General features: G+C 41.9%; 2 protein-coding genes across 4 annotated transcripts in view; one reads left to right on the top strand and one right to left on the bottom strand.

Annotated features, from left to right (window-relative positions):
* The first annotated feature begins 213 nt into the window (after positions 1–213).
* Positions 214–19,350, top strand: BRD7 (bromodomain containing 7). Of its 2 annotated transcripts, none has more exons than XM_026713950.2 (17): positions 214–353; positions 2,213–2,421; positions 3,259–3,388; positions 3,874–3,931; positions 4,598–4,742; positions 8,161–8,271; positions 8,857–9,038; positions 10,030–10,153; positions 10,526–10,601; positions 12,060–12,167; positions 13,134–13,266; positions 14,729–14,840; positions 16,940–16,996; positions 17,686–17,797; positions 17,979–18,122; positions 18,739–18,882; positions 19,160–19,350. In XM_026713950.2, exons 1-17 carry the CDS (start codon positions 296–298, stop codon positions 19,222–19,224), a joined length of 1,968 nt encoding a protein of 655 aa, XP_026569735.1. In that variant the 5' UTR covers positions 214–295; the 3' UTR covers positions 19,225–19,350. The 2 variants fall into 2 exon arrangements, with proteins under 2 accessions (XP_026569735.1, XP_026569733.1); XM_026713948.2 differs by having other exon boundaries at positions 16,934–16,996.
* A 206-nt stretch (positions 19,351–19,556) lies between these two features.
* Positions 19,557–24,116, bottom strand: part of ADCY7 (adenylate cyclase 7) — a 66,229-nt gene continuing 61,669 nt past the window's right edge. The window contains exons 25-27 of one of the 2 annotated variants that reach the window (XM_087940683.1): positions 23,981–24,095; positions 23,702–23,826; positions 19,557–23,144 (exon numbers count right to left, since the gene is read on the bottom strand). In XM_087940683.1, coding sequence (XP_087796809.1) covers positions 23,007–23,144; positions 23,702–23,826; positions 23,981–24,095 — 378 coding nt within the window. In that variant the 3' untranslated portion in view covers positions 19,557–23,006. The remainder of the gene's footprint in view (positions 23,145–23,701; positions 23,827–23,980; positions 24,096–24,116) is intronic. The other variant, XM_087940681.1, reaches the window with a different exon arrangement.

Here is a 24,116-nt window from a genome sequence, read left to right as displayed (position 1 = left end):
CTGGCCGCTCGCTGCCTTCCCCTCCTCCCACCCTTTTGTGGGTCCATAGAGCTAGAAATATATAGAGGGACACGAATCTCTTTTGGGGGGGGGGTGCTTCGGCATGGGCCCGACAACGCCGCCCCACTTCTGAGGAGAGAGCGCGCGCGCGCAGAACCCGACAGCGCCGCCTCGCGAGCATTTCTCTCTCTCTCTCTCTCTCTCCCCGTTGTCCTTCCCTCCCGGCCCCGGCCCCGCCCCCTCGCTGCTGCTCTCGCGAGAGCCGGGAGACGCGAGGGTGACGTCACGCCGCCCGATGCGGGCCATGGGCAAGAAGCACAAGCGGCACAAGGGGGAGAAATACCCGTATGAAGGTACCGGCGGCCCGGATGGGGTGTGTGGCGGTGGGGGGGGAGAGAGAGAGGTGGGCCGGGAGCGCCTCCCGTCCGCCCGAAGCCCCGCTGTCTTCCGGAGGGAGGGAAGGGAGAAGCAGGGGCCGCCCGAGGGTCTCGCTCTGTCAACCTTGGGGAGGAAAACCAGGGCTCCCATAATCCCCTGCTGGGAGGGAAGGGGGGGGATCTGCAGCTCCCAGTATCCCCTGTCAGAAGGGACTGCAAATCTCGGAATCCCCTACCAGGGTGAATGGCAGCCCCCCAAATCCCCCCCCCCGCCTCTACTAGATTGGGGGGAACTGCAGCCCCTTTATCCCCTGTCAGAAGGAACTATAGTTCCCAGAATCCCCTGCCAGAGGCGAACAGCAGCTCCCAGAATCCCTAACTGGGTTAAACTGCAGCCCCCAAAATCTCCTACTGCGGGGGAACTACAGCTCCCAGTATCCCCTGTCAGAAGGAACTGCAGTTACCATAATCCACTACTGCAGGGAACTGCAGATCCCAGTATCCCATCAGAAGGAACTGCAGTTACTATAATCCACTACTGGGAGGAACTGCAGTTCCCAGTATCTCCTGTCAAAAGGAACCGCAATTCTGCAATTGTGGCTTGACTACAGTTCCCAGCAGCCCCAGCCAGGAGGGTGACATTTCTAACAAAATATATATGCACATTGTTTCAGGTCTTTGCACCTCCATGTGTTATTATCCATGTCCTTGTTAACTTAAGTGCCTGTCCCACCTGTATAATTTTGCAAATCTTTTTCATGCAGTTTTTTCTCTTAGTTGCATGGAAAACTTCATTTTATTTCACTTCCAAGTAAAATCTAATTTGGGAGGAACTGCAGTTCCCAGTATCTCGAGCTTCTTTCTTTATGAAAGCAGTTTGTTTAAGCCTTCAAATATTGAATTGTTCATTTTTCTCAAGCTGTTTGGAAAAGAGGCACATCAATATTTGTAATGCATTTCATCAATGGAATAGATAACGATTTGATATTAAACTAGATAAGAAAGCTGGAAATGTAATTATGATTACGTATGAATGTTGTAACCTGGAATCGTATTGCTCAGTTAAAGACATGTATAAAAAATAAAAATTTTCTAATAATATTTATAATACATTTCGAACTCGGAAGGGAACATCACACTAAGCAAATGTATTGTGGTTCAGAACAACGTGAAAACTTGCCTCTGGGCATATCATTTTGGCTAGTGATGTTGCTAAGGGTTAAGCATTGCTCCTTGAGCAATCAGATGATGTAATTAAAATCTTTGTCAAGGTCAGTGGATAAATGTATATTCTGGTATGATTGGCTGAATTATTGCTAATTTCCAGTAGTAATTCAAAATATTTAAAGCAAGTCTGAGATCTGTTCTATGAAGTCTTAATCTGCTAATAGTTCTATCTTTAAGTATCATAACTACAGTTAGTCTTTGACTTACGACGGCAATTGAGCCCAACATTTCCACTGCTAAGCGAGACATTTGTTAAGTGAGCTTTGCCATGTTTTATAACCTTTCTTGCCACAGTTAAGTGAATCACACTTGTTAAGTTAGTAACCCGGTTGTTAAGTGAATCTGGCTTCCCCATTGATTTTGCTTGTACAAAGGTCGCAAAAAGGAACCATGTGATGATGCAATGGTTGTAAGTATGAAAAATGGTTATAAGTCACCTTTTCCAGTGCTGTTGTAAATTCAAACTGTCACTAAATGAATGGTTGTAAGTCAAGAACTACCTGTAATATTAATCAGTTTTTTAAATTCACAATTGAGTTGGTTAGGTGTTACAATTACCAATATTTAGAAAGTTTAACCAGGAGTTCTTCTTTGTATGTTTCTTCAAGAATATGTAGAAAAACCATTAAAACTGGTCTTAAAAGTGGGAGGAAATGAAGTCGCAGAACTGTCTACTCAGAGCTCGGTTCACGATTCATCCCTGTATGAAGACAAAAGCGAATATGAAAAACACAAAGACAAGAAAAGAAAGAAAAGGAAAAAAATGGAAAAACAAGTCCCCGGTGAGGAAAAGGAAAAAAGGAAGAGAAAAGTAAAGGTAATTATTAGAATAGTTACTTGGATTGCTTTAAGAGCTACGGTGGCACAGTGGTTAGAATGAAGTATTGCAGGCTAACTCTGCCGACTGTCAGCAGTTCGATCCTGACAGGCTCAAGGTTGACTCAGCCTTCTGTCCTTCTGAGGTCAGTAAAATGAGGACCCAGATTGTTGAGGGCGATAGGCTGACTCTGTAAACCGCTTAGAGAGGGCTGTAAAGCACTGTAAAGTGGTGTATAAGTCTAAGTGCTATTGCTAAGTGCTATTAAAACGTTAAAGATATTTATGTTGGATTGTATTTGAGATTATTAAGTGGGGCATGAAAATAATCCAGAACAAGTTTGAAAAGATAGAAAGTCTCCCTTTCAAATATTGGTTAAATTTAAATTGGGTGGGGGGAATAGATAGAGTGTTCTGGAAAATTCCTTTATTTTAGAGAAGACTCTCATGAAGAATTTGTGACTCTTAGATACTGCTCGGCTGTGGCTCCCATCAACTCTGGCCTCGTTGCTCATGCTGGTTTGGGATTCAGTATCTGCAGACTCTCCATTTTCCAGATACTTGAAAAAATATATATAGGAAACCCCATAAATGTATCTTAGTAGAAATCATTTCCATGAGCAAATTGTCTCACCTGATATGACTCCACTTCCTGTGTTCCTCCTGTGAACAGAGATGCTTTTAACGTGAATGAATATCCTAATTAATGCAACTACAGTGATTTATGCCAAATTTTGCAGGATAATTTTGACTTAAGTCTTGCATGAAGGAAGCTGCAGTTAATATTTTGCAACCGGTTGCATTGATGTTTCACCAGCATTTTCTATTATTTCCTCAGGAAGATAAAAAGAAGCGAGATAGAGACGCTGGTGAGAGCGAAGGAGAAAGAGAACTTAAATGCCAGTCTCCTTTAAGATTGGAAATGCCTCTTGTAAAATCGCTAGCAAGCAGTTTAGCAAAACAGGAAGGTAAAGAAAATGCTATTTTTCTGTCAAATTGCTATGAAGTTTTTTCTGTTTTTGTAAAAAAACATCATTCATAAAATAATGGTCCTAAACCATAACTACTGTTGCAAAAATTGGTAACAAGATAAATCTTAAATAAGCATTGCATCAACTATACTTTGTCATTTTCTCCAGGATGTGTCTGTGTCGTTTTTTTTCTGCCTAAAACCCATTGGCAAATTCCTCTAAAATTAAATAAATGTTATTCTCCTGGAGAAAGACGCAGACTTTTGCTAGTTTGCACAGCCTGTGGAAAAATGAAACTCAGAGTATCTTCACTGATGAGGAAACTTTGTTAAAATAATGAAGGATAAACAGACTTCTTAAACGTATCTCACTGTCTTTGTGTCGCTCTTTAATCCTTTGTTTGTCACGATTTAATACGTTGTTTCCATCCAAATACAGAGAGTTCTTTTCTGTTTTGTTTCCTTTCGTCTTTTTTATCCTAGAAGTGGAACAAACTCCTCTTCAGGAAGCTTTGAACCAGCTTGTAAGACAACTGCAGAGGTGAGCTGTTGCTGTGTTTTGTGTATGAATTGCTATTCTTTATAGGAATTAGGTTAATGCCTCAGTAATATCAGTGGTCAAAGCTAAATCAAAGTTGCATACTTGGGGCATAATTCTTCTAACACCTGAATTTAATATTCGCTCTCTTAAAAATACCCAAAGGGATTATTGCAGTGCTTTGATTCGTAATTGTGCTGCGTTTACAAATTGCTTACTCTGAAATAATCCAGCTATTATGATATTATTCTTATAGATTTGTGGCCTTTAGTCTCCATTTTGCAGAAGAGATCACATTTAAAGGAGAGGAAAACATTTTGCATGCCTGTAGTGGCCTTGAACGAGAAGCCCTTGATATCAAAATGCATCATATTTGATGGAGAGAGAGAGATCAATATCCTCTGTAGTTTAGTTTAGAAATCTCCACCACATTTTAATCATATAATATTAGTATAAAATGGGGGGATGGGAACAGAGAGATTTCTACATTTTTAAAAACTTTTTTTTAAAATAAAAAGAGATTGGCATAAGGCCAGATCTGCTTCTAGTTTCATCTTAGTTTTCTACTTTCTTTTAAGTCGGAAGTCGTGTCTTCTTCTTTAATAGTAAACTCTGTTCTTTGTTATACAAAACGAAACATGAAACGCTGCTCTTTTCATTTCTTCACAGAAAGGATCCCAACGCTTTCTTTTCATTTCCTGTGACGGACTTCATCGCTCCTGGTTACTCCATGATCATTAAACGCCCAATGGATTTTAGTACCATGAAAGAGAAGATAAAGAACAATGGTTACCAATCCATAGAAGAGCTAAAGGTGCTTATAATTTATATCCTAACTTGCCGAGAGGGGATTAAATGTCAACACTTGCCTGCAGTCGCAATCGTGACGGGCAGAGTTTGTCAAAACATGCCTTTCGCTTGGAGACTGGACTTTCCTAGTTTTATGAGCGAAGAATCGTTTTTAAGAATTTTTTTTTCCCTTCCCTTTGCTTTGAGAAAAGCTTTGTTGAATTTCTTCAAATAATAATTTGCAAGCGGTTATAGGGTTGGAGTTGATGGTTGCAAAAAACAGAAAATTGAAAGGACAAAATACGTTTCATGGGTAGCCCTTACAACAGTGATGGCGAACCTTGTTGTGGTGCTGTGCTGATCGCGCGCGGCATATGCCAGCACCCACAATGCAGTGCACCTTGCCCCCCCGCGCATGCACGCATGACACCTCCGCCCCCTTACTTGCACTACGCATGCATGCGCCTCCCAGCTGATTTTCGGCCCATTTGAGGCCATTTTCACCTTCCCGGACACTCGAGGGAAGCCTCTCCAGTCTCAGGAGGTCGAAAAATGGGCCAGAAATACTGGAAGTGCCAGTTTTCAGCCTCCGGAGGGCCTCTGGAGCCCATTTGAGGCCACTTTTGCCCTCCCGGAGGCTTGAGGGAAACCTCGGGAGGCTGAAAATAGGCCCGTTTCAGCACTTCTAGAATTTCCAGAAGGCCCGTTTTTCGGCCTCCTGAGGCTGCAGAGTCTTTCCTTGAGCTTCCGGGAGGGCGAAAATGGCCTCAAATGGATCTAAAATCAGCTGGGAGGTGCATGCATGTGCAGTGCAGGTACGTTTGGCTGGGGCTCGCATAACCACGCAAATGGCGCTGCGTGCTACAGGTTCGCCATCACGGCCTTACAACAGTTCATTTAGTGGCTGTTCAAAGTTACAATGGCATTGAAAAAAAAATGAGTAACTTATGTCTGTTTTTCACACTTACGACCGTTGTAGCATCCTCCATGGTCACATGGCCACTATCCATGTGATCCCCCTTTTGTGACCGACAAACAAGCAAAGCCAACGGGGAAGCCAGATCCACTTAACAACCGTGGTTACTAACTTCACAGCTGCAGGGACTCTCACTTAACATCTGTGGCAGGAAAGGTTGTAAACTGGATCAAAAGCCACTTAGCCAATGTCTCACTTAGCAACAGAAATTTTGTGCTCAGATGTGGTCATAAGCCGAGGACTGCCTGTGTTAGGGCTTGAGACAGTGTAAAACAAGGTGGCTAAGATTGTATGCAACCTTAAGGAGAACCTGCCTGCATGTTTGTTGGATTAATAGATCAGTAATAATTGTATAATAATTGCAGAAGTTCATTGGCTGTCCCCAGTCACTCTTCTGCAGGACAACTAAAGGATTAAGCAGTTGAAATTCAAACGGAACTTATCCAACCAAATAATAGGAAGAGGGAAAAAATATTTTGAGTTTCGCCTTTTACTTAAGAGGAGAAGAAAGTCCCCCCCTGATTATGTGGAAATTTTTGCACATAATCAGAACTAAACGTCTTTTTTCTTCTTCTTTTGCCATTATCGCTTCTGGAATAAATAATGCCCTTGTTGGAACAAACGGCAAACACGTATTATATGTTAAACTTGCCTCTTTCCTCTCCCTGAGCACTGCTGGTTAAAATTCTTGTCTCCGCGCAACCTTTCCATTTGTACACATTAAAGAGAAAGGCAAGGCAGTTGTGGTGGTGCATTAATGCATCCAACCTGACAAAACAACTCTTGTGATCTCTGGGGAGAACTGTCGGTGACGAACGCGGCGCCTTTATCGGTGCATTAATAGCAAAGTGTAAAAATCAGAGGTCTGTCACCAGCCCTTCTGGCCTCACGCAGGATCTGTCATCCGCGAAGCTCATCAGCTGCTCGCAACCCAACATTTTGCAAGCTGATGTCGATAGAGAAAGGGCTGAAATCTCACCTGCAGGCCCGGCCTGTCATTCCAGCTTGAAGGCAACGTCGAGGGAGCATCCTTAGAGCATCCTCTGGATAAATCATCTCCCCTCCTCCCTAATTATTATTATTTTTTGTACATGTTTCCTTGCCTGCAGTAACAAGGGAGTTGGAATCGAAAGGGCCACGAGAGGAGCCAGCAGCCTGAGAGCCCAGATCTTCCAGGTGCTGCTGGCTTTCGTTCTGCTCTTTGCCCGTGGAGTCGTTCAAAGTAGCAGGCCACGTGTCCCGAGTTGGAACGTGGGAAGGAAGGAAGGAGTTGCCCCTATAGACGCTGGATTGAGTAGCCGTGTGATGTTTCTCAACCAATAGAAGCCACAATTACTGTTTTGAGTCTTAAGTGAGACAGTGGCTCTGTCTTAACGTTTGTCCGAGTGAAACCGCGGTTAAGTAAATTTTGCCCCATTTGGTGACCTTTCTGGCCACAGTTGTTAAGTGAATCTCTGCGGTCGTTTAGTGAGCGACACGGTTGTTAAGCAAATCTGGCTTCCCCTTTGGCTTTGCTTGTCTGAAGGTCACAAAAGGAGGGTCACGGGACGACCCTGGGAAACGGCCACCGTCATAAAGATGAGTCGGTTGCCAAGCATCTGAACTTTGATCACATGACCATGTGACGGTCGTAAGTGTGAAAAACTGTCACATATCACTTTTTCAGTGTCATTGTAACTACGGTCACTCAACAAATGGTTGTAAGTCAAGGACTACCTGTGACGACCTAGGGAGGGATACAAAATAAACACAGTCACTAAAACAGGTGGAGCCCCTTTAATTCCTTCAACTTGGCTTTAAAGCTCCAAATATCCTTGACTGAAGACAAAAAAACTCCCCCACAAACAATTGCCAAAAGGAAGGCATGCCGTTTAAACTAAAAATACCTATAAATTATAACTAGAAAAAACAATGCAAACCACACTGAAGTAATTAAGGGAACCAGACAATGATAAGGGCTTGAAGATGTCCACGGATATCGGAACACACACTGGGAAGGACGCCAAACTCAGCGAGGAATGACAGACTAGAGATATTTCCAGGCTTTGTTTCCAGCACTGGCCCATATGCATGTCTGTCCTTTTAACCAGTTCTCACAGCTGCAGCCCATGAAGAGGATCAAGGCCCTCTCCTCCCCCATAGACCACACCATTCACGTCTCCCCCTTATCCTCTCCTCCCTGCCTGCCCTAGGTTGGAGAAGGGATAGGCCTGGGTCTTCCACTGACTGCCCAGCCTCCTCCACCACCTCCGGAGCCACACTTCCACTCCCTGTCAGCTGTTCCTCCTCTCCCTCGGAGTCAGAATCCAACAGGGGCATGGCACTGCCTTTTAATGCCAGGAGACTTTATTAAATCTGCCTAAAACAATGGTTTCCTTCTGTAATCAACTCAGATTCCATAGCTTGGCCTGCATTTCGATCCCAGAATTCGGCACTCATATATGCCTTAATTTTTCTATTTATACAGGACAATTTCAGACTGATGTGTACAAATGCGATGGTCTATAATAAACCAGAGACTATTTATTACAAGGCTGCAAAAAAGCTCCTACATTCCGGAATGAAAATACTCAGTCAGGTAATTGATGGAGGGAAGAAGAAAGTTTTAGAATAGTAACATTTATTGCTATTTGGAATGCAGATTATTTATATTGTGAAAGGTTAGACTTGCTGACATGCTATCTGAAATGCTGCTTTGGTACCTGGCTATATAACCGCAGCTGATTTCACCTTCAAGATTCATTATAGTCCCAGGTACACTTTCAAAAAGTCAACCCTGCTGACATAAATAGGACGTTTGAGTAGACTCATTTGAATTTTATTGCAAAACATGCTTTACAGAAGTAAACTATGGGAACTTTTAAGATATATGGACTGCCACACCCAGAATTCCCTAGCCAGCCACGCTTACTGGGAAATTCTGAGAATTGAAATCCATACATTTACCAGAGTTGAGAAACGCTGCTTTACAATATTTCATTCTTGGGATCATCCCTTTGAAGGAAAATTTAAACCATCAAGGACTCTTCTAAAACGTCCCTTGTCGAATACGTCCTTTTTTTAACGGCTGGAAAATTAGGCACCCAATTCATTAAGTGGTGCTGCTTTTTCAGCTGGTAGGAATAAAACGGCAAATTCACGTTAACGTGTTTTGTTCTCTTAGGAACGAATCCAGAGCTTGAAACAAAGCATTGACTTCATGGCAGATCTTCAGAAAAGCAGGAAACAGGCGGACAAAACCGGCTTGCAGTCTGGGGGAGAAGAAGAGGAAAGTCCCGGAAAAGATGGAGATGCCACAGACCTAGACCTCAGAGCTTTTAAAAGCCCCAGCAAAGATTTGAAAAAGTGATTATATTCCCCCAGAAGATTATTATTTTTTTTTTCATTTCATTTCAGTAGAATCAGGAGCTGGTAACTGTGCGAGACAGTTCAATGTTATGGTTAAGGTGCCAGGCTAGGAAGAGGAAGATAGTGAGTTCTAGTCTTGCCTTGGACACAAAACCAGCTGGATAAACTTGGCCAGTCACTCCCTCTCAGCCCCGGGAAGAAGGCAATCATCATCTTCTTTTAATGACCCCATAATCAGGGGTGGAGCCAGAGCAACTTGGAATGGAGCTAGCAGGGTGTTTACTGGCCGGATGCCCTTCCTGTCCCCAGTGTGGAGTTTTGTTCAGCAGATATATTCTCATCACGCCCAGAGAGAGAAATACCTGCCTCTGCCTAGGATCGAACTCTCAGCCTCCTGATTGTGAGGCGAGAGCTCCACCTCTAGGTCACCGCATCACTCCCAGGAAGAAGGCAGTATTGTTTCAAAATATTCAAAACTCTTTTTCTAATTGGGCTAGCAAATCCAGAGGTAATGACAAGCTCGTGTAATGAAGCCACTTCCCGATATATGTCCACCTCACTGACTGAATGTCGGTTTTACTCTTAACTGAAGAGGAGCACAATGGCTTGCGTGGTTAGGACGCTGGCTTGACAGGCAGCAAGCTTGCATTTGAGATCCAGATACTACCCTGGGGTGGGATGAGCTCCCATCCTTCGCTCCAGCTCTTGCCGGGGACATAAAAGGAGACCCCCAACTGACGTTCCAACAGGCAACAGTGATATCACCAGCCAATCCTTTCAACCTGGAAGCACTTAGTAAAAAAACAACAACCCAAAAACTGGTTGCTGTTACCAATTATTAGCTATTACCATTTCTAATATTTAAAGTCCAAAGGATTGTGTATTTTTCTTATCATGCCGATTTTAAACACTTTATATACTATAAAGGAACAAAAGGCCCTATATAGGTTTTTAATGTGTGTTTTATTGCCTTTTTTTTTTCTTCCAGAAGAGAGAAAGAACTACTGGAAGAAAAAATTAGGAACAGTAATTTAGAAAAGGAACAAGAACTGATTGAACGTATAATTAAAGATTCAGGAGGAAAGTTGACCAAACGTTCTGCAAACACTCAGGTAAGCAGACGAAAGATACCAACCTTTAGAAAAATTAATTTTTAAGTTTCCGGTATAAGTCTCTTGAGTCTCAGCATAATGCTTTAAATGTTAGCACCCTCAAAAATCTCCTTTAATTGAAGCAGTTAGCACAAGGCTCTTCCAACTTGGCAAGTTTAAGACTTGAGGACTTCAACTCCCAGAATTCCTGAGCTCACATGACCAGAGGAGGAAACCTGGGAGTTGAAGTCCACAAGTCTTCAAGCGGTCAAGTTGGAAGACCCCTGAGTTAGCAAAATGGTTACTTAGCTGTTGTTTTTTACTCAGTGTGGTGCTAGCGTTTTAATCTCTTCTGCGGAGGGGTCGCTTCAATCGCTTGAATATCTTTTTCAGTGTGAGTTTGAGAGAAGAAAGTCTGATGGCACAACCACCCTGGGACTTCTTACTCCAGTCGAAAATATGGCAGGAGGTAATGTTCGTTAGAGCGATTTTAATGTTCCTCCTTGGGGGTGTTTACAAACGGTGGGGATGATTCATTTAAAACTGGTGCTGGGGACTATTCCTACTGGACTATTCCTTCTTCGAAAGCCCGAGGAACAGATCCCCCAACTTTGACATTAAACATACCTCAACCAGTTTGTCTTTCAAATGAGTAACCTTTGATTGGAAAAAAACAGTGAGCTGAGCTACGGGAGGAAGATTTTAGGAACGCCTTGCTAAAATGTAAATTTGGACGTGCTTCCATTCCAAAGGCCAACTTTTCAACTGAGTGATGTGGGGAACACTTCACCACTTCCATTACTTGATTTGAATGTGTTATAATCACCCTTTTAGCAGGGTTTTTCCTTCATCCAATACTGATCACAAAAAACTCTCATACAAAATTTAAAGTCCCGTTCCTTCAGTCTAAGCTTCATAGTAGTTCTTTGCTTATCTCTTATTTTCCTACATCTGCAGTCTCCTTATTGCAATAGGTTTATAGCTATTTCTATATTATTTAATCTTTTGTGGCTATCTTTTTATTTCCCTCCCACTTGATTGCTGTCTTCCTCTCTTCGAGTCCTTTTTCACCACAATCACGCTTGATTTCTTTCCCATAAGAGATCTGGAATTGGGATAAACTCTCCCATGAAGAAGAGGCTGAGGCTGATTTCTCTACTTCCCAGGTCGTCCCAGAGGTGCTTTTTAAAGAGGCAACTGGGCTTTCTGGTTTTTCTTTGAAGAGGTTTCACTTTCTTCTCCTTCTTCTCCTTCTCCTTCTTCTCCTTCTCCTTCTCCTTCTCCTTCTCTTCCTCTCCTTCTCCTTCTTCCTCCTCTTCCTCTTCTCCTTCTCCTTCTCCTCCTTCTCCTCCCTCCTTCTCCTTCTTCCTCCTCTTCCTCTCCTTCTCCTTCTCCTTCTCCTTCTTCCTCTCCTCCTTCTCCTTCTCCTTCTCCTCCTCCTTCTTCCTCCTCTCCTTCTCCTTCCTCCTCTTCCTCTCCTTCTCCTCCTTCTCCTTCTTCTTCTTCTTCTTCTTCTTCCCCCTCCCTTCTTTCATATTCTCTGAAGAAGCTTGTTGGATGAGAAGCGAAACATCCTCAAAGAAAAAAACAGAAAGTCCAGTTGCCTCTAGAAAATGCATCTTTGGGACGACCACGACCTGGATGACTGAGAGCCTCCATAGACACCTCCTTCCTAGTCAGCATCAAAACTCATGCGGGGTGGTGAAATATGATCCTCTTTGACATGCACTTATTATAGTGTTCAAGCCAGGGGCAAAAGCATTCGTAAGGAATTATTTTTCCATAATTTATGTTGCAAAAGCGTGAGAAAAATCTTAAAACGTGCTACACACAGAGCATTAGTGAGAAGGATGTATTTCTGTTTCGTGCGAATCATTTAAAATCATCTCTCGGATCCTTACTCTCCTGTTTTTCTTTTGAATTTTAGAGATTGGTTACAGTTCCATGAGGCTAGGAGCGACGGCTGGAAGACTTCAGTCAGGTGTCAATACTCTACAAGGATTTAAGGAAGACAAAAGGAACAAAGTAACCCCAGGTAATGGCTACATCTATATTAAAGCAACCCAATTTCCCATAAAGAATGAATTTGGTTAAATCCGGAGTTTTAAACTCGACTGCTTTGGGACTTACGGACTTCAACTCCCAGAATTCCTCCTCCAGTTATGTTAGCTCAGGAATTCTGGGAGTTGAAGTCCACAAGCCTTAAACTTGCCAAGTTTGAAGAGCCTTGGATTAAATGAACCAAGCTCCAGTCAGAATTTTTCAGAATTTCTTTTTAAAGTATCACTTTTCCTCACTGGGTTCTTTGTATTATTAGTGGGATCCTCTGTGCTCTCTGAGCTTGGTTGTTTTCTTGCAGACATTTACCCAACTAGGTAACTTCATCAGCACTAGAAGAGAAAGGGGTTGATAGAATTGAGGAAGATAAGAAGGCAGATGAAGAGGAGGACTGTGGGGTCCTTTGTGCTCTGAGCTTGGTTGCTTTCTTGCAGACATTTTATCACCCAATTAAGTAACTTCATGCTAGAAGAGAGTGTGGGGTTTATGTATAAACAGAGCACTCCTTTGTAGTACTGATGATGTTAGTAAGTTGGGTAATGAAACGTCTTCAAGAAAGCATCCAAGCTCAGGGAACCCCTAGTTTCAACCCTGAGCTACAAATATTCTTTTCTGTTTGTCTTATCTCTCAATTAAGAGTCAGAGTATAAAACCTTTTTTCCACTGAAAGTGCCATCGGGGCACTAGTTGAACTGGCATTAGAAGCCAAAATAGTGTTATCGTGACCAGAATTTAAACAAAATACACTCTCAACATTCCTAAGTTTAATTTACAATATTGGACTCTCTCTTCCTATGACTAATGGTGCTTTTGAAGAAACACGATACGAATAAAAATTCTCTAGGGCACCATCAAGTGTTCAGGAAAGACATCCCCTTGTGTGCAAGATACTTAATTCCTGCTTCATTTCAAGATATTTAATTCTTTCTTCATTTCCCCTTAGTGATGTACTTGAACTATGGGCCTTTCAGCTCATATGCTCCAGCGTACGATTCCACATTTGCAAACATTAGCAAGGATGATTCCGATTTAATCTACTCTACTTACGGAGAAGATTCCAATCCAGGAATTTTCAAGTAAGTCTTCCAGCAAGCATGATTTCCCTTGGTTGTTAGATTACAGTTGCTAGAGTGAAAGGTTTTTTTAAGACGCTTTCACATCAAATGCTTTGGTTTACCCTTTTTCTAAGAAAAAAAGAGAGAGAATGAGAGAATCTCACTTCATCCCTCATTTTCTACCAAAATGTCCTACTTTTGTTGTGTATTTGTTTTTCTGAAATAATTATATAGGGCGTTTAAAAGCTGTGCCACAAGAAAATCTTTAAAACAACTCAGCTTGCTGTTAACAGTACAAAGTATAAAAACGAAACTGTGAAAGAGGGAAAATATTTACGTATTTGCTGTTTCAATGTAACCGGTAAAAGGGGAAAACATAATTATTGTGTCTGCAGGAAAGTCTTTCATTGCTAGTTATTTTGCAATTCCACTCCCTTGGATGAAATATGCCAGGAATCATGGTAGTTCATACAGGAATATAAATATAAGATGTTGTACCAGTTGTACATATTTTTCTGCCCTTCGTGTTAATTTGTGCTCAGATTTACTAGGCCAAAATGCATGCAATAATGTTTGCAAGCATCATCAAAATACCTTTTAATGTACCATGTAACTATCAAGTTACTTAGTTCTGATGCGTCATATGCACTTTCTTTGAAGGTCATAGTTGCGTCATCTATAGGTTTCTCTGTTATTTAATATCAATAGACTTATATACCTCTTCACAGTGCTTTCCAGCCCTCTCTAAGTGGTTTACAGAGTCAGCCTCTTGCCCCCAATAATCTGGCTCCTCATTTTACCCACCTCAGAAGGATGGAAGGCTGAGTCAACCCTGAGCTGGTCAGGATCGAACTGTTGGCAGTTGGCGGAATTATCCTGCCATACTGCTTTCTAACCATTGCGCCAGTGGTGGCATTCTACCGGTTTGGCCTGGTTCTGCAGAGCTGGTAGTGGCGATGAGCAGCGGGGATCAAAGCAATTCTCTCTGCTGCCCGGACTCCCATACTCTCACCCTTATCCTCCTCTGCTTTTGAAGTGCAACCGCTGAAGTGACAGGGAGAGTGCAGCCTCGCAGCAGGTGGGTTGGAATCCCCCTGTGCCTGCGCAAAGCACGCCCACCAAGCCACGCCCACCAAACCGGTGGTAAAAATCTTGTAATCCCACCACCGCACTGCCCCTTCACAGCTCACGATTTAATATTAGCAGAAAGGAACACACCCTGTAGGTTCTGTTCATCTGTTCTTTCGGAGTTTTTTTTTTTTAACTTTCCTCAATTATGTTTCCGCTTTAAAAAAAAAAAAAAGTCTGGTTATTTTTAATCACCAGAACAAGGACCTGGTGACTCAGTGAAAAGAGAGATATTTGAGTGTAATTAAAAAATTTTTTTTAAATTGCTCCCTCGTAGGCTGGAAGTTAATTTAACTAGATTGCGGGAATGGCAAGTTGTAATTAATAGGAAAATAATTGCGCCCCTTGCTTTTAGCATCAACGAGTTTTTGGCAAAGTCCCATGATCACCCTGGTCTGATGACTGACAGCTTGCTGGATGTCTTGACACAAGGCGAGCATTCTCGCACCCTCCGGGAACTCGAGACGGTGAGAACTTTCACGTGTGAATGCATATAAACGGCAGCATAAACGTTGTCGCGTTAAGGAGGTTCGTGCTCAGGCAGAAGTTGAAACCTTTCTTTGCTTATCCTTTCTTGGTTATCCAAGTTAGAAGTTAGCCTGTTAATATTCGACTAAATGACGGGGGAAAAGAACTCACTTTTTTCTCCATGGAGCAGAAACCAAGATGACTGTTTGTTACTCCTGCATGGAGGGGGGATTGCTGCTATGGCAGCAGGAAAGATCTTGGGATTAGAGTAGAATAAACAGAGTTTGAAGGGACCTTGGAGGTCTTCTAGTCCAACCCCTTGCCTGTCATGCCCCTGTTAGAATCTGACTCCAAGGGAGAGGAGGAACCACTGACAGGGAGTGGGAGTGTGGCTCCGGAGGTTGTGGAGGAAACTGGGGAAGGGCACAGGCCGGCTGGGTATTCAGAGGAAGACCCAGGCCCATCCCCTCTTCATCCTAGGCGGAGCGGATAAGGGAGAAACGTGAATGTCGTGGTCTATAGGGGAGGAAAGGGCCTTGATCCCCTTCATGGGCTGCAGCTGTGAGGACTGTTTAAAAGGACAAACTGTGCATGGCCCTGTGCTGGAAACAAAGCATGAAATAATTCTAGTTTGTCAGTTCTTATCTGAGTTCTGGCATCCTTCCCAGTGTGTGTAGTTCCATATCTGTAGACATCTTCAAGCCCTTATTCTGCCTCGTCTCATTAATTGTTTCAGTGTCGTTTGTGGTTGTTTTTTTTCCTGTTTATAATTTATATGTATTTTGCGGAAGTTCTTCCTTTTCGCATCTGTTTGTGGGGGAGTTTTTTTCTCTCCAGTCAATGATAATTGGACCTTTGAGGCCAAGTTGAAGGAATTAAAGGGACTTCACCTGTTTTTGTGATTCTGTTGCTTTTCTGTCCCACCCTGGGTCATCACACTGCCTAGGCAGGAAGCCCTACTCCATTTCAGACAAACGGTTGTCCAATCTCTTGTTAAAAATTTCCCGTGTTGGAGCATTCACAACTTCTGGAGGCAAGTTGTTCCACTGATTACTTGTTCTAATGGTCAGGAAATTTCTCCTTAGTTCTAAGTTGCTTCTCTCCTTGATTAGTTTCTACCCATCGTTTCTTGTCCTGCCCTCAGGTGCCTTGAAGAATAGCTTGACTCCCTCTTCTTTGGGGCAGCCCCTGAGATATTGGAAGACTGCTATCATGTCTCCCCTGGTCCGTCTTTTCGTCAAACTAGCCGTGCCCAGATTACAGGAGGTCCTCGACTACAATTGGGCCCAGAATGAATGTTGCTAAGTGAGACGTGTTTTAAGTGACCTTTGCCCCATTTCACAGCCTTTCTTGCCACAGTTCTTAAGTGAACAACTGCCGTTGTTCACTTAGTAACCACGGTGGTTAAGTGAACCTGGCCTCCCCATTGGCTTCGCTTGTCAGAAGGTCGCAAAAGGGGATCCTGTGATCCTGGGACACAGCAACGGTCATAAATGTGAGCTAGTTGCCAAGCCTCCAAAGTTTGATCACGTGGCCCTAGGGATGTGCAAAAGTCGTAACTGTGAAAAACGGTCGCGAGTCCCATTTTTCAAGGCCTTTTTAACTTTGAACGGTCACTAAACCAACTGTTGTAAGTTTGAGGACTACCTGTACATAGGAAGAAAGCTCCTACTTAAGAATAAAATAAGACCCGTGTCAAAAGTGTTTGGTAATTCCAAAAAACAATAATACTGAAAGTAAGATTTAATTGCTCAAAATAAAACCCCATTTTACCTTTATTTTAAAATATTATTTGATTTGATACATCTTAACTATTAACTGTAGGGAGATACGTTGCCTCTATTTTATCCAGGACAAATAACTGTATTAATATAAGAGGAATGGATGGTATATTCTGCAATTTATTTTGCTCGCTGTCAGTTTTTTTTTACTGCATTTGTTTCACTGTTTCCATTTTGTCTTTTTCAAATGCTGCTGGTTATTGACCGAATAACTATTATTGACTGACGGTATTATTGGATTGCACCCAGGGTATATATTTGTATTTTAGTTTTATTTATATTTCTCATTACTTTGCCTGGTTCTTTTCTAGTTGCAGACCACAGAGGACACAGAATGCGTACGTGAAAAGATGGATACAACAAAAGACGTAGAGGTGAGATAGTTATAAATGCGTTGGACATTCCAGGACTGGTGCGGTTTTTAACCAGAGGATTTTTCTGTCTCTGCTCTTTAGCTGGCTCAATGTCTCGGGAGATTCTCAATCATCCAGGCCATGGTTGTCCCAAAGGTGCTTTTCTTGGCGGGTTTTTGCCCCCTTTTCAAAATAGTGTATTTCACTTCTCACGCAAGAAGTTTATTCGGAACCGATATCCAGTTGCCTTTTGGAGAAAGCATCTTTAGGACTTTAGTTAGCTTATAAACACAGTGGCTCATAAATGCAATGACCTTACCTACTGTACTTAATTATAAAGGACAGTCCTTTTATTTCAGAAATGTCCTTTAGATTTATTTATTTTTCAAGAGCTTATTCTGGTCCTTTTATTTTGGACATTTAACTTAATGTTAACTTAATACTTAATTTTTAACATACCAGTATTATGACTTAATGCCCAATCTTTCATATTTTACTTTGTAAAAGCATGTAAACATAAGCAGTTTTTTAAAAAAATATCCTTGTGATCCTCTTTCAAATTTGCTCCTTTTTTTAAGCTGGTCCTTCATGATTTTCCCAAGAAAATATACTCACCGTAGTCTCGTAGCGCATGATGAGAGAAGCATGATGTACATGTTTATTTTTTTTTCCCCTGGATTTTAAGACCATCTCTTTGTTTGCATTTCTAGATAATCGAAACAGGTCCCGCCAAGGCTGACTCTGGCCTTAATAAAGAGAGGCTTACAGCACTGAGAGCGGTGACAAATTTTGGGGTGGCTGCTGAGGAATTTGATTCTGAAGGTGAGTCAAGGTGGCTTTACAAGACCTTGTGTGGCAAAATCCAGGTGACACTGTCAGCACGTATGGAATCCGTAAAGCGATGGGGATTTCGCTGCCAGCTTCGGAAAAAACGGGCAGCCTTGGGGATTGTACAGAGGGTGAGTATAATCAGGCTATCGCCGCTTTGTCTTTCATTTCCCAGAAGCAGAAGTATTTCAGAGAAAGCTGGATGAAACCACAAAATTAATTTGTGACCTCCAGGATGCTCAAAATGAACGGCTAAGTACAAAACCACCACCTAATATGATTTGTCTCTTGGGCCCCTCTTACAAGGAAATGCATTTGGGTAAGAATTAAGAATGCTTATTTATTGATATCCGGCCTTTACGATTTTTTAAATAATCAGTAATAATATTTGCAAATGTTCTGAGTGAGAATGGCCATTTTGTTGAAAAACATACGTTGTTGTTGAATAGAATAGAATTCTTTATTGGCCATGTATGATTGGACGCACAAGGAATTTGTCTTGGTGCAAATGCTCTCAGTGTACATAAAAGAAAAGATACATTCATCAAGCGTTAAGAATAATAAGGTACAACACTTAATGATAGTCATAGGGTACAATAAGCAGTCAAATCATACCAGGAATATAAATTATAAGGATACAAGTGACAAAGTTACAGTCATACAGTCACAAGTGGGAGGGGATGAGTGATAAGGAGTGATGAGAAGATTAATAGTAATAGTAGTGCAGACTTTGTAAATAGTTGGACAGTGTTGAAGGAATTATTTGTTTAGCAGAGTGATGGCTTTTGGGAAAAAACTGTCCTTGTGTCTAGTTGTTCTGGTGTGCAGTGCTCTATAGTGTTGTTTTGAGGGAAGGTGTTGAAACATTTATTGAAGATAAAGGTTTTAAGTAGCCTTCTAAAACGTTACATCCATCCATTTCTCTACTTTTTCAGCGGAAAAGGTGACCAATAACCTGAAAGAGCTGGCACAACAGGTGGCTCCAGGTGACATTGTCAGCACATATGGAGTCCGTAAAGCGATGGGGATTTCGCTGCCAGCTTCGGAAAAAACGGTCAGCCTTGGGGATTTTACAGAGGGTGAGTATCATCAGGCTATCAGCAAACTCTGTTTGCTTCGGAACTGTATCTTGCACAGTAGCACATAGGGACCAGTCACAAGTTTAGGGACCAGTCACAAGTTTTAGAATATAGATAGTCCTCAACTTAATGACCGTAATTGAGCCCAACTTTTACATTGCAAACAAGGTTACAACCTAAGCAGGCTTGAGTTGGGCTAACAACTACTTTGAAAATAATTTGACTGGCTTTGCAAGCAGGTAAGGTCATTTTTGGATATTTTTTTCTCCCCCCCCAGATATACAAGACTCTCCCAAGGCCGTCATTCTCCTTGAAAACGAATGCGAACCAGTTGCTGTATGAAGCATCCTTATTAAACATTCCCTCTTTGGTGGCAGAGGGGTAAAATTTGCCCCATTGTATGCACAAGCTGTTTGTATACTTTTATCTGTTAAATATTTGAATTCCTAATAAAACTATTAAAACCATGCTGGTGGTCCTATTCTAATTGCAGATCTAAGAGATTATGCTTTAAATAAAATGCAGGCACTGGATCATGGTTTGTGGTCGTACCTTTGAACAGTCCATAAGTGAAGGGTTATAAGTCTAGGATGATCTGTATTGTAGAGACCAGGGGGACTATATGCACTGTCTGATCCTTATGTCCATTTGTTATATAAAGTACAGAAGAAATAACATCAAACAACATGAAACTTTTAATACAGAAAACTTAAAAAGTGGAAGCTTAGACCAGTTTGCCCGGACAGCAATATGATGCAAGAGAGACAATTCAGATTTTGCAAAACATTTCTGTCCGTATACATGGATGAGCAGTTGTTACACAATGATTTGAAATGTTAGGCAGCTGAGAATTTCTGAACCGAAGCATTCTGACTTCTGCATTTTATTTTAAAAACCAAACCTGTAATAAATGTACAATTTTAAAAAAAGAAAAAGAAAGGAAAAGTAATCATTCACATGAACGTGCAGTTATTACAAAAAGATGGTTGTGTGACCTTTTTAACACTACTCAGGACTGTCTTATCTTAATACTCTTGAATATAATCTACTTTAATCTCCCTAAGACTTTCTAAAAGTCCTTCATCTATAGTAAGACCTCACTAGAAGTTTGTTCCCATCATGAAACATAGGAAATTCATCCTCCACATATTAATTACACAGTAATTATAATGAACACAATAAGGGCGCACACGGAGTTTAGCGTAAAAGGATTTGCCATTGAACTGCCCTGTGAAACTTTTTTTTTAATGAATCAGTCCTCATTAATAGATTCACTCTAGCCTAGAGGATACTCCAATTTCTTTAACGTTATATACCTTTATACCTAAAATGCATTCTAAAAAGCCTTTACTAGCAGGATCTAACAGAAATAAAACCACAGCAAAATATAGGTAGCTCTTAATACTAGTTAACATAAAGTCACTAGTACTTTAGATATCATCTTAAATAAACACGTTTGTTCCTGCTTGTTATTTTATGCAAAAACAGGTAATTCTTCCAATTGGTTGCCCTAATTTTGCTCAATATTGGTGGTGTCGAACAAAACACCCCGCTTTTTTTTGCAGTTGTGTGTCCAATTCCACAATCCCACCTAAAAGAAACTAATTTATAGATAAGGCAGCATTCTTTCAGACTCTTTTGTCAATTTCATTTCACGAGTGGCATTCTTCTCATGCTTTAAAAAAACATGATTTCCTCCCCCCTCAAGCGATTCCTGAAAGGCATCACAGTTTTGTCCTATTTTGTGGAGCGGCTTTGCATGTAGTCAAAAACCTATCTTCAGTTGATGGTACAGATGAGTAACACTTTAAAAAAACAGCTGATGGGATTCTTCAGGAATTCCTGATACAAAAAGCAGAACGGCAACTTAGCAACAGCACTTAGACTTATATACCGCTTTACAGTGCTTTGCAGCCCTCTCTAAACGGTTTATACCAGGGATCCCCAACTGTGGCAACTTTAAGACTTGTGGACTTCAACTCCCAGATTTTCTGGGAGCAAAGCTGACTGAGGAATTCTGGGAATTGAAGAAGTCTTAAAGTTGCCAAGGTTGGAAATTCCTTGTTCATAGGAGTCAGCCTCTTGCCCCCAACAATCTGGGTCCTCATTTTACACACCTTGGAAGGATGGAAGGCTGAGTCAACCTTGAGCCTGGCGGGATTCGATCTGCCAAATTGCAGGCAGCCGGCAGGCAGCAGAAGTAGTACTGCACTCTAACCACTGCGCCACCACGGCTCAGAATCCCACTTTGAAATAAGACTAGAGATGAAGAATAGGAAGAGACATCGACAACGTTGGACACAGTACAGATAGTCCTCAAGTCACCACCATTCATTTAGTGCCTGTTCAGATTTCCGATGACTCTGGAAAAAAAGCAACTTGGTCCTTGTTCTCACAACCAATGCAGCATCTCCACGGAAACACACAATCCAAATCTGGGCACTTGGCAAACCCCGCTTAGTCATAGCTTCTCAGGGTCACGCGATCGCTATTGGCCACCTTCCCAGCTGGCTTCCAACAAGCGAAATAAATACAGTAAGCTGGGTTTGTGTAATGACCCTGAATTGACTTGCTTAACAACCATGGCAATACAGACATAAAATCAGGCACGGTTTGCTTAAAAGCCACCTGGCTTAGCAATGGAAATTCTGGTCCCGATTGGAGGTCATAAGTCAAGGGACTACCTGCAGTTGGCCCGCTTCTCATTCATTTTGGTCGCAAAACTAGATAAAATTCAGCAGTAGGATAAGGACAGTTTTACTTACTGTGTGGTACAAAAGCTGCCATGGACATGGAGTCATCGTCCATAATGCTCTACGTCACTCAAAATTATGAAGGTGTTTCTGACACCCAGGAAAAGAAAAAGAGCTCGATAGCTTCTCTACACCGCAACCCATTCCGGGAATTATCCCATCATTCTGTTTTAGGATTAGCAACGCACTTGTAGTAGGAGTTGCACATAATTTATATAAGCAGGGTTTGCTGTTTAAGAAAGAATGTGAATTTTACACTGACACATTATTCTAGGCCACCGAATGGCTGTTGGACTCAAATAGCATCTTGCAAAGACAAACAAGAGCGAAAGGAAGAAAAATGCTTCAAACCCCACCCCCCACCTCCCAAAATAAGCACATTTAAGGCTCAAATCCTCGAGTCTTTGATACCAAGCCCAAGAAGTGAATTCCAGAAAAGCAAATCTGCATTAGCTGGGATGGTTCTCCCTTAGGCTGTTCCTTCTAGAACAGGAAAGAGGTAAGTAGCGATGAAAAACACAGGTCTCATTTATTTTGGGAGGGTATAGAAGGAGCGCAAGGAAAATGTTTTGGTTTTTTTGAGTCTCAAAATGTTCGTTGAGGAGAAAAGTGAAAGTGCGGTTTTGGGGTATCCGTAGCAAGAGAGGAGGAATCACAAATTTGAATAGAATAGAATAAAATAACAGAGTTGGAAAAGATCTTGGAGGTCTTCTAGTCCAACCTCTTGCCTAGGCAGGAAACCCTACACCACTTCAGACAAATGGCTACCCAGGCTCTTCTTAAAAACTTCCAGACTTGGAGAATTTACAACTTCTGAGGCAAGTTGTTCCACTCTTTGTTTTAACTGTCAGGAAATTTCTCCTTGGTTCTAGGTTGCTTCTCTCCTTGATTAGTTTAATGACAGATTAATGGCAGAGCAGATGACAGTTCCACCTAAAAGGGCCTTTAAGGTCCAGACTCCAATCTGGTCTCTCGTCATCTTCAGTTTTGCTCAAGGCAGTGCTCTCGCAACCGTCAATCTATCCACACGAAAGGGCAAGGAGGAAGGAGAAGAGTAGGACACCTCGAACCAAGCAATACTCTTGCTTGACTGCCAGTCCACAGACATTTCTGAGTCCTCTGTGGCAGGAAAACAAAAGTGGCATCAGGTTAAACTCAACTAGACTCAACGGTAGACTCAACGAGACTCAACCGTAAACATCTTTCAAGAACCCCTTGCGTTCTTCTCTTGAGATGCAAAAGGCCAGCACGGTTAGTCGTTCAGCGCGAACTCCTTTACACAAGGAGACAAAATTTCATGGTTGCTAAAAATAAATGCGAAGTCCATCGAGATACTTCGACCATAATTTTTTCAGCATCTTCTCGCTCGAGTCAAAAAACTTGGGATTTGGCTGTATCGGTGCAGACAAAGTACGTGATCAGTTCTCCCTTTCCCTTCACGTTAATCAGTCCTCGGCATTCGCAAGCATACCCCAAGCTCTCCAATATTTTGCACGTCTCTTCTGTAACCTGCGCGTGAAACAAAAATTGAGAGACCATTCAAAATCCACAATGAATATTTGATTGATTTTGGACCCTGGTTTTTTTTTGCTAGCACCTCCATAAGAACTTATAAAATCAGTTAACTTTAATTGCAGGGTCAAAGCTAAATATGGATCATAGAAACAAATCCTTACAGCTGTGGCAAAAAAAAAAAAAATCCCCATATTTTCCAGTAGTTAAGAGCTACCTGGCTTGGCTGAATTTATCTTATGAGTCAAGGTGGCGCAATGGTTAGAGTGCAGTACTGCAGGCGACTTCTACTGCCTGCTGGCTCCCTGCAATTTCACAGTTCAAATCTCACCAGCCTCAAGATTGATTCAGCCTTCCATTCTTCCGAGGTCAGTAAAATGAGGACCCAAATTGTTGGGGGCAATAGGCTGACTCTGTAAACTGCTCAGAGAGGGCTGTAAAGCACTGTAAAGTGGTATATAAGTTTAAGTGCTATTGCTATCTCCATGTTCTACATAATAGTCATTGTTGAAGTTTCCTTCTATCAAAATCCAAATTTTCCCATCTTTTCTTACCTGGATTTTTCCAAGTTCCCCAGTGGTCTCCATTCTGCTGGCAACGTTGACTGTGTTTCCCCAAATATCATACTGGGGCTTGCGAGCACCGATCACACCAGCTACTACTGGCCCATGATTGATGCCTGCATAAACAGGATGGTGAAGGAGAAAATAAATGTATGGTATAAAGTGTACACAAGTTGTACCGAAACTTGGAAGAAAACCATCAGTGTAACCTAAATAAAATAGAGTCCCACTCTTGAGATCTAGGAGATGCCCACCTCTTCCCAAACTTACCGACACGTAGACGGAAATTGTTGAACGAATGGCGGTTGATGCCATCTAGTTTAGTCATCAAGGCCATTGCAAATTCCACCATGATACCAATTTGAGCACACTGTTTTTCTTGATCCTAAACAGATGGTGGAAAGAG

Source organism: Pseudonaja textilis, chromosome 11 (genome assembly GCF_049901715.1).
Source record: "Pseudonaja textilis isolate UNSWEBS1 chromosome 11, rPseTex1.2, whole genome shotgun sequence".
In the NCBI taxonomy this organism is placed as follows: domain Eukaryota; kingdom Metazoa; phylum Chordata; class Lepidosauria; order Squamata; family Elapidae; genus Pseudonaja; species Pseudonaja textilis.
This window is presented reverse-complemented; position numbering and strand designations above follow the sequence as displayed.